General features: G+C 41.8%; 1 protein-coding gene and 1 long non-coding RNA gene across 7 annotated transcripts; one reads left to right on the forward strand and one right to left on the reverse strand.

The window, feature by feature from the left end:
• The first annotated feature begins 856 nt into the window (after positions 1-856).
• Positions 857-2,174, forward strand: LOC124185407. Of its 2 annotated transcripts, XR_006871395.1 has the most exons (5): positions 857-1,072; positions 1,176-1,361; positions 1,462-1,721; positions 1,836-1,965; positions 2,032-2,174. It is a non-coding gene; the product is annotated as an uncharacterized LOC124185407 (long non-coding RNA). The 2 variants fall into 2 exon arrangements; XR_006871390.1 differs by lacking the exon at positions 1,836-1,965.
• Positions 2,175-2,922: 748 nt separating this feature from the next.
• On the reverse strand, positions 2,923-4,415 carry LOC124182990 (putative nuclease HARBI1). 5 transcript variants are annotated; one of them, XM_046570925.1, is made up of 4 exons: positions 3,936-4,075; positions 3,714-3,807; positions 3,356-3,623; positions 2,990-3,272 (listed from the first exon to the last, which is right to left on the reverse strand). In XM_046570925.1, exons 2-4 carry the CDS (start codon positions 3,734-3,736, stop codon positions 3,129-3,131), a joined length of 435 nt encoding a protein of 144 aa, XP_046426881.1. In that variant the 5' UTR covers positions 3,737-3,807; positions 3,936-4,075; the 3' UTR covers positions 2,990-3,128. The 5 variants fall into 5 exon arrangements, with proteins under 5 accessions (XP_046426855.1, XP_046426881.1, XP_046426872.1 ...); XM_046570916.1 differs by having other exon boundaries at positions 3,714-3,854; positions 3,936-4,068; XM_046570899.1 differs by lacking the exon at positions 3,714-3,807 and having other exon boundaries at positions 2,923-3,127; positions 3,936-4,415.
• Between the last annotated feature and the right edge of the window lie 9,520 nt (positions 4,416-13,935).

The raw sequence follows: 13,935 nt of genomic DNA on the forward strand, positions 1-13,935 counted from the left end.
AAGGGCGTATTTCGATAGATTGAGACCCGCGTGGGCGGAAGAGGAACAATTAGATTACGCATACCGCAACTTACTACCGCGATTACAAATTTTAATTCGACGAGACGAATTGCAGGACCTTGATGAGTTAGAAGACCTTGCGAGTCGGATAGAAATTAGCTTCCGGGCTGCAAATAATTACCAAGCACCGCCAACACCGGAACTATCGGTACTACCCGAATTAGCTTACCGCGGGCAAAGAAACCCAAGGCCTTCTCGCAATAATTTCGCAGCACTCAACCTTTTCGGGGAAGGCCCGAAACCCGAGGCGGAATTAGCGAACGCGACCCAATATGCTCAATCGACACCTAATCGTGGCACACCGGGTAATAGACCTAACGGTCGAAGTGCGCAATCCCGTAGTAAAGCACCGCGATTCAATAGTCGTCACGACACCAGTGCACCAACCATTCCTACCGCTACTACGGCTCAGACGGATACCGCGAAAATCACGAAGAACTTTCCTGAGGTCGCTGGCAACCCTTTTCTGCCAAGTCCGAGAAGTACGCTAATCTGTTACCAGTGTAGAAAACCCGGTCACCGATATGCGAATTGTCCCGAGCCCGCGACCGGTCTATACTGTTTCCGGTTTGGCAAAGTAGGGTACACTAAGAGTGCGTTCCACTAAGCGTTCACAACGATCAAAATGCTCCTTTAGCCGTTCCACATAACGACCGCGGTCGTTGTGGTCGCGGCGAAAACGTCATTCATGACGTTATGACTAACGCTCACGCGAAGCTCACAACGACCCATCTCAAAAGGTGGGTCGGAGTGAGCGTTGAAAAAGTCAGCGGCACTTTCAAAACTAAAAGTCACAAAAATGGCGACCGTGACATTGACACTATATAATGCGGAAAAAGATATTTCAGTAGATGTGGATGTTTCTGCAGCAGATGCTCAACGTGCATCTACAGGTAAATATAATTATATGAAACAATTCTAAAAAAATTAATTACAGCTTATAATGAATACAAATATATTCATTTTCCCTTAATTCCCAATAACATAACCTATCTTTATGAATGAAAACTAAGTGAGCTGATGTTTAGAAATTTTGTGATTTTTTTTATTTAAAAAACTATGACAAATATTACTATTACAAACATTCACTCATGAAAATTTTATCTTTATTATAGATGCAGAATTTGCGACACGACTTTTGAATAAAGCTTTAAACGAACAACCACAAGCATCAACGTCTGTTGATCTTACTGATGAAAATCTTCAATTTTCTGAGGCTGACACAGATCAATTTATTGATCAAGAATTCCTCACTACAGAAGATACTGTTTATTCCAACTCTGAAACTCAAGAAAGCGAAGGTATTCATAAACAATGATCAATTGTATAATTATCTTCATTATTACATGTAGTATGTAACGGAGTTAATTAACTTTGTAATTGCATTTGTTTATATTTCAGCTTCTTTGTATAGGTGGAGCACGCCTTGTGTTTTGTTATTATTAGAGTCTTATAGAGCATTGGAAAAAGATTTTTATAGTGGAAAAATATCCCAAAAGAAAATTTGGGAAAAAGTTGCCAAAGAATTGAAGGTAAAAGGACATGATGTAACTGGACCACAATGTTCTTCAAAGCTGCAAAGCTTAAAAAAAACTTACAAATCTATTAAAGATCATAATAATAAATAAGGAAATGACAGAAGGACTTGGCAGTTTTTTGATGTTCGTATAAATTCTTTAATAGTATTCTTAGCTTTAAAATGTAGCGAATTTTTTAATAATAATACAGACATTATTTCTTTCCAATCGTCGTAATGTATCATTAACTGTTATTAGATAATGGAAGAGATTTTTTCCAAAAAAGCTTGGTGTGATCCAGTTGTCGTTGCATCTTCTACGGGTTTATCAAAAAAATCATTACAAACTAATGATAGTATGGGAGGATCTGATAGTGGATGTTCAATAAGTAGGTTAATTCCGTCTGAAAGCTTTGTTCCAATAAAATATTGTAAAAAATGGAATTTCATTTCAGAATCAAAGAAGACACCAGTTGCCACTTTATTAGGAAAAAGACTGAAGCAAAAAGAAGAACACGAAGCACAGAAAAATAAAAGACACAAAGAGCGAATGGAAATGGATGAAAAATTTCTCAACGTTCTAGAAAAATTAGCTAATAAATAATGAAAAATTTTAAATACTCCTTATAAATAAGTTTCAATATTTTTAAATTTTATTAAAAAAAAAAAATTTTAAAGCATTAAATTATACGTACAAACTAGATTATATCCTTTGTACTATTATTTAGTATTTTTTTTTATTAAAAACCAAAAAGTACATTTAATGTTATAATAATTCCTTAATAATAAGTTTTAATATTTTTAAATTCAATTGAAAAAAAAGTTTTAAACCATCAAATTCTACGTACAAACTAGATTATAACCTTTTCACGATTATTTAGTATTTTTTTTTATTAAAAACCAAAAAATACATTTTATGTTATTATAATTGATAAAGTTTCATATTTACAAAATTCAATTTTGTGCAATTTTTATGTTCAATTTTTGTTATTGACTTAAGATTATTATGGTATTAACAAATTTTTTGGAAAATTTGAAATTTTCATATTCCGTGAAAATATTTTTTTTTCTTTGAAAAAATTTTCAACTGCCAAAGAAACTTTCATTACATTCTCATGATTTTAAGTGCTAAGGAATTATCATTCCGAACGGAAACATAGTTTACAATTAATCATCATAATTATTACAAAGAATTCATTATAATATCTCTTTTCAAAATTCCTGCATTACGTCTTACTTCGCGTGAATTATTACCATTATTTTCGTCATTAGGTTTGGGTATAGTGATAATAGTTATTTCATCTTCTCGTGAAATACAGATATTATGAATAACGCAACATGCAACAATATACTCTGCCATTAAATCGACTCTTGCCATTGGTAGACAATTTAATAAGCTCCTCATTCGTCCTTTCAATAATCCGATGCATCTTTCAACAGTAACTCGAGCAGCTGATTGACGATAATTATATTTTTTCTGCTTCTCACTTAAATGTCCATTATCTCGATAAGGAGTAAGTAAGTGCTGATGTATTTCATAAGCAGAATCACCTTAAATATGACTGTCTTCAGGAAATGCATTGTCATCGTTCAAGTACTCTGCAACTTCTGACAAACGAAAAACTCTTTGATCATGAACAGATCCTGGATTTCCAGCATAACAATGGGTTATCAGAGCCTTGTGGTCACATACCAGCTACAAAACAAACTTAACTCCTTGTAAATCTATTAAATTATATACCAAAATTAATATACTTAAATGTAATAGTAATTAAATACCTGTAGTTGAACAGAATGGAGTCCTTTCCGATTGATATAATCTACTGGATTTTGTTTTGGAGCATTTATACGAACGTGAGTCCCATCAATGGCTCCTATTGTTTTAGGAAAACCACTTGCTCTCTCAAATCCACGCATTACTTCAATAGCAACATCTCCCGTAGGCCATTGTATAAATCTTGATGCTCTTCTGAATAAAGCATGACAAACTCGACGTACAGCCCTTACGGCAGTAGCTCGTCCTACGTTAAATCTGTCGCAGACGGATCTACCATAAAATTAAAAGGCCAAATTTTAGTAACATACTTCTGAACTGTGCTACATCAGACTAAGTAGTTTATTTCTAAAATGATGTAACCTGTAAGAATCTGTTGTAGCCATTTCTCAAATAGCAATCATTAATTGATGATAGGAGGAAATTGTAGGGCATCCAGGAACGTGTCGAACTAAATCTTCTCGTATTAAGTCATGTGAATAATTAAATGTATTTCTTGAAAGTCTAAAAATAACAACATAAACCTACATAAGATAAATTTTCTTAATTTACTATGTTATAGGTATGCGATAGGAAACCATTTACCTGAAATGACTTTTGAATTCATCATCCAAATAACGATAAACTACGTTATCGTAATCAATAATACGTGGTCGAAGTTTTCTTTTTTCACAATCATATTTTTGTAAAATTGTAGACCATTCTTCATCTGAACTGGATGAACTACTACTTTCTGGAGCACTATTGTGACGCATTACTAAATATCCAACTGTTGCCGTCAAAGACATTTTAATAATATTTGAACGTAAGTTAATTAAATACAACCCTGATTAGCAGTGTAATCAATAATTATTTGAGTTTATTTTTAAGGCTTACAGATTAAAGCTTAACCTCTTCAATATTTTGTTTTCTTTTCACTAGCTCGCCATTTGTATTATTTACCTCCACGCTCAAAACGAACCATAATCTATTCCACTTGGGCTTATGACAGTAACGCTCGCAGGCAAGTGGAACGGGAAAAACTGTGGTCGTGAGCGTGATCGTTGCGAACGCTTAGTGGAACGCACCCTAAGGTGACGTGCCCGAACCAGTGTGCGGGAAACCCGTGATGAAGCCGCACAAACGGGGAACTGCGGAAATCCCTCCGTCACCCGAATCGTTAGATTTTTGTAATCCGATCCAAGCGCATGCTAGAATTCCGCTATTGTTTCTCAACTTCGAAATTTTATCGCAACCAGTCGCAGCACTATTTGATTGTGGTTCTTCTCACACCTTTCTTGGCCCAGAGGCTATATCGCTAGTTACCGCCTTAAAGCTTCCAATTTTACCGTCCCGCTTAGGTCCGGTCAAGATGGCCGCCGGACAGGAGGCACAGATTACCGGTGAAGTGGACTTACTGGTCATGCTACGAGGGGTGTACCATAATATTCCCGCTCGTCTAGTGCCCAGTCTTAGCTTCTCTTGTATCATTGGGTTAGACTTCATTCGGATATTTGGAATCGTAGTGGATTTTGCCGCATTGACCTGGCGTTTCCAGGATGACCCTAAGCGTATTTACACATTCAATAATGATCCACGCGTAGCTCCCAATCCCTTTTGGAACGGTTTAGTCACCTTATCGGAACAGCAAAATCTCAAATTAGCAGCCTTTATGAAGTCCGAAATACCGCCCATGCCTGAACACATTGGAGTAACTAATCTCACTTCCCATCGAATTGACGTAGAGAACGCTCCCGCGATCCGCCAGAGATCTTACCGCGTATCGCCTAAGATACAGGAGGCCATAGACGAAGAGGTAGGCAAAATGCTAGCAGCCGGCATCATCGAACCATCTCATAGCGCATGGGCTAGCCCCATAGTAATGGTAAAGAAGCCAAAGGGTTCTTATCGCTTCTGCATAGATTTCCGCAAAGTCAATCAGGTATCTAAGAAAGACGCGTACCCTCTGCCTAGAATGGACAGTATCCTAGACAAGCTTCGTTCAGCTCGCTATATCTCGACCATCGACCTTAGCCAGGCGTATTATCAAATTCGGCTTACCGAAGACAGCCGTGAAATTACCGCATTCATAGTCCCCGGAAAAGGATTATTTCATTTCACTAGGATGCCTTTTGGTCTAACCGGAGCGCCGGCTACGTTCCAAAGGCTATTAGATAGATTAATAGGGCCGGATATGGATCCACATGCGTTTGCGTACCTGGATGATATAATAATAGCTACTAAAACTTTTGACGAACACCTTCACTGGCTCAAACATGTCTTACACGTCATTCATTCCGCGGGATTAACAGTCAACCCTGACAAGAGTAAGTTTTGTCGCTCGGAGGTCAAGTACCTCGGCTTTCTCGTAAATAAACACGGCTTACAAATAGACCCGGATGAAGTTTGACCTGTAGTTAATTATCCAGTACCGACTAACGTCAAGTTAGTCCGACGCTTTCTAGGAATGGCATCTTGGTATCGTCGCTTTATTCCCAAGTTTGCTTCAATTACCGAACCGTTAACTAGGCTCTTAAAGAAATCTCAGGACTGGATTTGGGATCAAGAACAAAATACCGCATTCGATGAAATTCGAACCCATTTAACTACCGCACCAACCTTAGCCTACCCGAATTTTGAAGTACCTTTTGTTTTACACACGGATGCTAGTAATGTCGGAGTCGGGGCAGTATTAACCCAGACCCAAGATGGCGCGGAGCGTGTTATCGCGTATGCCAGTCGAACCCTATCGGACGCTGAAAGAAAATATTCGGTGACCGAACTAGAATGTCTCGCCGTGTTATGGGCCATACATAAATATCGCGCTTACATTGAGGGCTACCATTTCACCGTCATTACCGATCATAGTAGTCTGAGGTGGCTCCATAATCTCAAAAACCCCACGGGGAGATTGGCCCGTTGGGCTCTCGAATTACTTAGTTATGATTTCGAAATCATCCACCGTAAAGGTGCGCTAAACGTAGTTGCTGACGCACTATCCCGCATCCCCAAAGTAGCCGCCGTTATAATACCATCGGATGACCCCTGGTACGATCGTCGTAAAGCCAAAGTAATATCGCAACCTAAGAAATTTCCGCGTTGGAAAATGGATGAGGACAAGCTGTACTTTTATCGCGAAGATCCAATGATCGGTACCCTAGTTCAAGATCTAGATGCTTGGAAACTAGTCCTACCCGCAAATCTTCATTCTCGCGCCTTACAAGAAGCACATAATGACCCCCAGTCGGTTACCTAGGTGTCGACAACTCTTATTGCAGATTAGCTCTCGCATACTATTGTCCTAACATGTATCACGACGTGGTCCGACACCTTAAGCGTTGTGACGCCTGGCAACGAAGCAAGGTTGACCAACGGGCCCCAGCAGGTTTAATGTGACGTAGGGTCATCGAACAACCATGGACAGTAGTCGCCGCCGACATAATGGGTCCATTCCCTCCCAGTCGTTCGGGTTACGCCTATCTCCTTGTCTTTCAGGACCTGTTTACGAAATGGATCGAGATTTGCCTTTTTGCGCAAGGCTACCGGTCGTAATATTAGTGACGCCTTCAGCGATTTAATCTTATCACGCTGGGGAGCCCCCCAAGTACTACTGACTGATAATGGTACCGAATTCGTAAACAAATCAATAAAAGAACTTGCCGATACCTACCGCATAACCCACGCGACGACGCCACCGTATCACCCTCAAGCAAATTCCGTAGAACGAGTCAACCGCGTGCTAAAAACCATGATTATCGCTTTCCTCGAACAAGAACACTGTGATTGGGACCTACACCTCCCCGACTTTCGTTTCGCTTACAATACCGCACATCATACTTCCGCCCAAACGAGTCCAGCGTTCTTAAATCTCGGTCGGACACCAGCTCCAATAAACTCCCTTCGGCGAATAGCCAACGGCGACGTACAAGTGGAAAGACAGAGTCCCGAGCTCTGGAAGGAGCGTATGGAACGCCTCCAACTGTTGCGGGAATGGGTCGCCGAAAACCTGGCTGACGCGTTTGAACGACAAGCCAGTTACTACAATCGCCGTCACCGGACCCAACCGTACTCCGTGGGAGAGCTAGTATTAAAACGCCAATATACTCTTTCTTCGGCTGCTCAAAATTATAGCGCCAAACTGGCTAAGAAATTCCATGGACCATATCGCATTACCAGAACCATCTCCCCTGTAGTCGTTGAACTCAGTGACGTAGTTAGTAACAAGGTGATTGGGAAAACTCATATTGGGCATTTAAAGTCATATCGTAACAATTAGACTTGACTTTCGCAGATACCGCAAACTTTACGCAAAGAAAAAAAAAAAAAAATTTTTACCGCAACAACCCCGATACCGCAACTGTGCCAAGCATAAGTGACTCAAGCGAGACGGAGGGGGAATTCGACCAGGAGCCTCAGTTCCCCGAGGCGAACGCTGGGGAACCCAGGGGCTGGGCCAGGCTGGCTCGCCACCAGCCGCTGCTGCAGCAGCTACGTCGCCAACACCCCATCTTTTGGCTGGACCTAACAACAGCCGCCTTGGAGGTCCAGGAAGACCGGGCGGAACGGTACAGGGCCCTGCGGCAATCAGCCATCGTCCACCCGCACCCAGACGACAGCACTCGGGGTACGCAGGCCGGGAATGGTCTCGGGCGGGGCGAGGTCGCGACACAAGCGGAGGGTCCGGCCACCCGGTGCGAGACGCGCTCGTCAGGCACGCAGACTCGCGAGACCAGGAGGGTCACCATCGCAGACCAACCGCCAACCGTGATGGGGGTGAAACGGACCTCCACCCCACCCGAGCGCCGCAGCTCCCGGGAGAGGACCGCACCCCGGGCGGCGAACAGCACCCCCCGGCCAGCACAAACCGCCATCTCGCCGGTGAGGCCGAGGTATCCGCGACCGGTGGTCGGCAGCGGATCCCCGTACGGGTCATGCTGAATCTGCCAGCAATACGGCCACCGGGTATCGGCTTGCGAAGACAGGGTGCCCGAAGACCGTGCCTGCTATAAGTGCGGGGTATACGGGTACTTACACCCGGAGTGCCCGGAGTGTCACCCGCCACCCAAGACGCTCGGCGAACAACGGGGCACATCTCCACCGCCACCGGGGAAGCCAGACATCTACTGGACCCGGCGCGGCAGCGGTACCGCCCACCGCGACTTTCGACTGTTTTGATACCGCTAATGATAACCTAATATCGCAAAAACCTATCGCTAAGGTTACAGATTTTTCTTTATCGCAAACATTTTTTAATATCGCAAAAACCTCTCGCTAAGGTTACATTTTTTTTTACCGCAAACATTTTTTTTATTATCGCTAATATTCTTTTTTTTCTCTCTTTCAATTCATATCGCAGCCTCTCGCCAATGTTACCGCTTTTTCTTGATACCGCAGACATTTTTCTTATTATCGCAATTTTTTTATTATCGCATATTTTTAATACCGCAAAATTGTTCGTTTCCTTTTTTTCTTATGCCACTAGGCTAGCAAAGAAATTTTTTTTTCTTTTGTAAATAAATAATCTTATTATCGATACACAATTATTTTCTCGGTACTATAGTAACAGTGACCCACCTTATCACATGTACCCAATCACTCACTGTGTGCCCACGAGCCACTCCCGGATTCTGTCGTATTCACCGTCACAGAATCAATTAACCCCCACTCTCGCAAATCGGTTACAAAATAACGCCCAAAAATTAAAACCACACTCGACCTTAACATCATGACTTCTTCAAAATTGAAGAAATTAAAAACTAAAGAAACCCGCTCTCGGTAAGATAAACGCCTAACTTCTACCGCGTCATCTTCGCGATGTCTAGTCACTTAACGCAGTAACAACTTGAGGTCAAAACTCCTTTTCGTCGCAATTATCTTAAAAATAACGGTTACAAATTTTTTTTTGTCGCTTTATCCAGAATAACACCTTACATGAGGCCAATATTTCAATATCGCTCTAAATCGCATAAATTGTCTGAACTCCTCTGCAACAACACCCTTCAACCAAACAAACGAATCCACTACCTTTCTATCTTCTCGCAAAAATTTAGCTCATCACTTCCCTTCCGTCACTCACAACCGATCAGGTCAATAGTAGAACCTTTAGAATCATACTGTCGCCAAGATTCAGTAAGTTGCACTCCAAAGTCTCGCAAACAAGTCAGGTATCGCATGGAACTTCAATCACATCCTATCTATCGTAACTATCTCTAACATCTCTAACGGTCATCTAGTCACCTGCAGAAGTAAGTAGTCAACACAATGGTTTCCGAATGGCAAAGGACCTCCTCGGTCCTCCTTAAGAAGGGGGGAGTTGTGACGTGGTATTTCGTACCCCGTCAATTTGTTTAATTATCGCATTTCCCTAGGTACAAATATCGCTAAAAATAACGAAAGCACGTCTGAGGCCAATACTCCAAAAATGAACGACTGATTATCTTTAAGTTGAATTCTCTTTACTAAGTTAATTTTATGCTATTTTCTAATTCTGTAACACTCTGCGAGAACCATCTACGAGACCTTCGCGTCAAGATACCAGGACACTGCCTGACAGGGGTCACGTACCAGCTCGACATCGACCACCACCGACTACAGTCGAACGAATACCGCTGAAACCACTCCCGATGGATGCTTATCGAGTTGTCGAACAGGGTCGTGCGTGATGCACAAGCAGTACCTCCAACTATTCAAGACTTATCGGCCAGGAGCCGAACCACGAACGAATGCTTCTACCGCTCGGATGCATCGTCAGGCGGCGTACAAGGCTGTGCGTCAAAAACACAAAAAAAAGCCTCCCGTCGACGATACTCATCAGCCTGGAGCTGAACCGACCATGACACCTACTAAGTCGTTGTCTATTAAATAGAGGACGGTTTTCTCTTCACGAACCGTCCTATCGAAGGACTGCGGCGTGAAATAGGCTATGATATGCTGACCACGTGGATCTGGTGGATATAGTGTGGGGATCCGGGTTGAGGGCCATCACCACCAGATCGTTCCGGCATGAGGGCTTCAATGAGCGAGGGCCAGGATGCAGCGCCGACGAAATAGCTACAACGGGGAGTACCAGTAAAGCAAGGAGTGAAGTACAGTCGGTCGCAAGTCCAGGAGACCGGTGACGTAATATTGCCGCACACCTCAATATCGCAACACATGAGTAGTACGACCTCCCCTCTCACCAACGATACCGCACAGCTGAGGGAAAACATCTCTGACCACCTTCCGACGTCCCGATACCTCGATACCTGTCGTCGAGGGAGAAGAAAAACAAGCGGCGAGGGATTATCGCCGCCTACCCGTAGACCAGACCTACGCGACCTGCTGGTCCAATTAGAATACCGCAAATTTGAGGAAGAATCACGCGACAGCAGCTCGACGAAAATCAGGATCATCGCTCATCTCGTCACTCTACGTTCAGTTCTTGAATAATAACGACGTGCTATCGCAATATTTAGTGCCATTACCGCTACCTGCAGATCTAGTTCTCGCTATCGTACCGCATTCTCTAGTACCTGTTATATCTTCTTTTACGTAAGTGAGGTTCCTTTTCTATTTTGTGAAGCCACGAAAATACTTGCAATATATATCGTATCTTTATCTCTCTCTTTCTCTTTATCTTGCAGTTGGTCTGCTTGAGCCATCTGGGCTCGTACCTTATTTTCTATTATCTCTTATCTTGTCCCTTTCTCTTTCTTATTGCAAGTAACTTCGCGACTGGTGGACTATTATTTACGCATTGTGAATGACTATCGCTTTATTTTATTATCTTTCTCTTCTAGAATATCTAAATGTCTAATATCACTGTATAGCAGCGTGTTCTCTTAAATGATCAATTCTCATCTTCATTATTGAGCATTACTATTTCGCTATACTGTCTCTGATTAATTCGTATCTGTTTCTGTACCTATTACCTTTGATTGATTTATCTCAGTGAGTGTACCGCGTGAGCGATCTTACATCGCCGCGCGGTCCCGTTCGTCGTTCACTTGATATTGGAGTATTGCGCCGTATCGCCTAATATCTTTTTCATTATTTTCTTCGCTAATACCGCTGATCGTAGTTGTCCGTAGTCTTTTCGATTTGTCGTATGTTGCATATTAATTCTCTTGAATATTATTTGCCTTACCTTAAATTATCTTTTATCGTACTGAATATTATCTCTCTTTCTATCGCACTTACCGCAAACTAGAGACTACGTATTATCTGTTATTCTCTAGATCTTATAATAATTCTCTACTTGGCCTGTTTCCTTGCATTTACCTTGTAATTAATAATTCCCTGCCTCTGTTATATCGCTGATAATTCTGGTAATGTGATAACTATTACAATTTCTGTATTTCGCATGTTTCTTATAATCGCTTTTCATATTTTATGGTTCATTTGATCAATGCTTAATTTAAGTACCGTATATCTTTTCCTGTTCTGCCTGTTTATCATAAAACCGCGCTAATCATTACCTTGAATCATAGTATCGCGAGCCTACGCATATTTCCCGCTTATTCTGAAAACGCTCTATTATTTGTTAAACCTCTCGCTCAACTTTTCTCTGGCTGTGAATATTGTTAATGACCGCATCTATCTTAATTGTATCTCAATCTCTTCAGCTATTTGCTTGTTATTAAATTTATCGCTTCTTAATCAATATATTCGATACTATTTCTGCTTCACCTGTTTCTTATTTTATCTATTGCATTCGACCCCGCCCCTCTACCATTACCTTGTCTATATTGAGCAAGCTGTGCAAAACCGTCGTAGAACCTGACCTTACCTTTACCTATTACCTTCACCTTTACCTTTATCTTTTTCTCTGATTATCTATTCTCTTTGACGCATGTGCGTCTGGCGCCCAACAATCATATCTTTCCCTTATCGTATCTCTCTATGTCTGATTATTCAGGTTAGTGACTGCGCCGTAGGGTAACCAATTAACTCATTTCTATCGTTTTACCCTCAACACCAAAAATTGGTTACAGTGTATAAGATGGTAATTTTAGCAACGCCCAAATTACCATATACAATTCCGAACCACCGTTGATCCGTGTGGATGAGTCTGAACGCGAGGCTCACCGAGAGCGCACCTGTACACAAATCTTCCTTCAAATATAATAAACACACATATTACAGCAAAAACCTCATGTTTGCCACATGTTTTGGTTGTCGTTGCCATGTATATGCCGGGATAAAACCAAGAACTGGCTACATTGCGACCACATAGCTAGGTTGGTTTGGTCATGTAGCCGCCATATAGTTGCCACCTGAGATTGTTACCCGGGTTGGTTTGTCGGGTCTCTTGCTCGATATTGGGTGTTCGGATTGTTCTGTTGTTGACGATTAGTGTTATTTTGGAAAACTCTTGAATCTTGGTGGATTTTCGGATTCTGGGGATATTGGGACCGATTTGAGCGGCACTTATCGTTTAAGTGGCCTTTGCGGCCACACTGCGTGCAAGTTGTGTTGTTGCGCTGCCTCGTTCTGCACTCTTCTATACTATGACCTGCCTTTTTGCAGTATCTACACACTACTAATGCGGAAGGTTGTTCAGGACAATATTCATCGATGTGATCGGTTAATTTACATATACTACATTTTATATGGTTTTGTGTTTCGTAGTTAGTATCACGGTATGAGGCTAGTTTAAGTCTATCTGATAATAGTTTTTCAGTCTTGGTGGCCGTGTTTATAGCCATTTGTAGGGTTTGTGGATTCTCATGAGCTACTCTTATTTCTAATTCATCTAGTAACCCTTTGATAAATCTTAGTCTTGCGGTCTCTTTGATATTTTTCTTCAGCACTTGAGCAGCACCGATAGATTCTGAGGCATCTATTGATTCGCACGCTTGTCTTAACAGATGTTTTATTCTAGCACCGTAATCTAGAACACTCTCGTTTCGCCTCTGTGCCGATTGTGCGAGGTCTAGCTGGATATCTGGGAGGTGTTGTTTAGATACGTAGGCCTGTTTTAGGCAGTCTAGCAAATCTCGAAGAGAATCCGGATTATCTGACTCTATATATTTCCTCGCGTCGCCTTCGATTTTCGTGCTAATGAGTGTGGAGAATAAATTCAGTTCTCTGGCTGACAGCTTGTTTTTCGCATTCTACTTTAGTTATGAATTCAGACACGGGCATATCAGTGCCATTGAACGTGGGTATCAGAGCCAATGCATCTTTAGGAGGCAGGTACGGAAAAGTGCTTTCGGTAGCCATGTTGTAAATTTTAACCTAGGATTTGTCGACTCACAAAGTGAAGATGAGGAGAAGGAATGGAAGAAAATGTTGCATTCTTCCGTAAGGATGTTGGTCTAGCGATTTCGTGTCTGTAGGCGGTGATGACGTCGGTGTGCGTTGTGTTGTACTAGAAGTCGTGAAGAATGAAAATGTCGTTGTAGTAGCATCAGGAGATAGTTTTTCAGCAATATCGATTTGGAGATACGGATTTGTTTGTGACGTTCGTGTGAATCAGAGATCGTTGATTGCGTTTAACGTAGAATATGGCTTTCAGATTGTCTTCAACACTATCACACAGTGGTATTACTTTTGTATTAACATCACTGAGCTTGCACACTTTGGAACCGGTCTATCAGATAGCACTTCATGCATAGCACACACG

This window comes from Neodiprion fabricii, chromosome 1 (assembly GCF_021155785.1).
Source record: "Neodiprion fabricii isolate iyNeoFabr1 chromosome 1, iyNeoFabr1.1, whole genome shotgun sequence".
Lineage (NCBI taxonomy): Eukaryota > Metazoa > Arthropoda > Insecta > Hymenoptera > Diprionidae > Neodiprion > Neodiprion fabricii.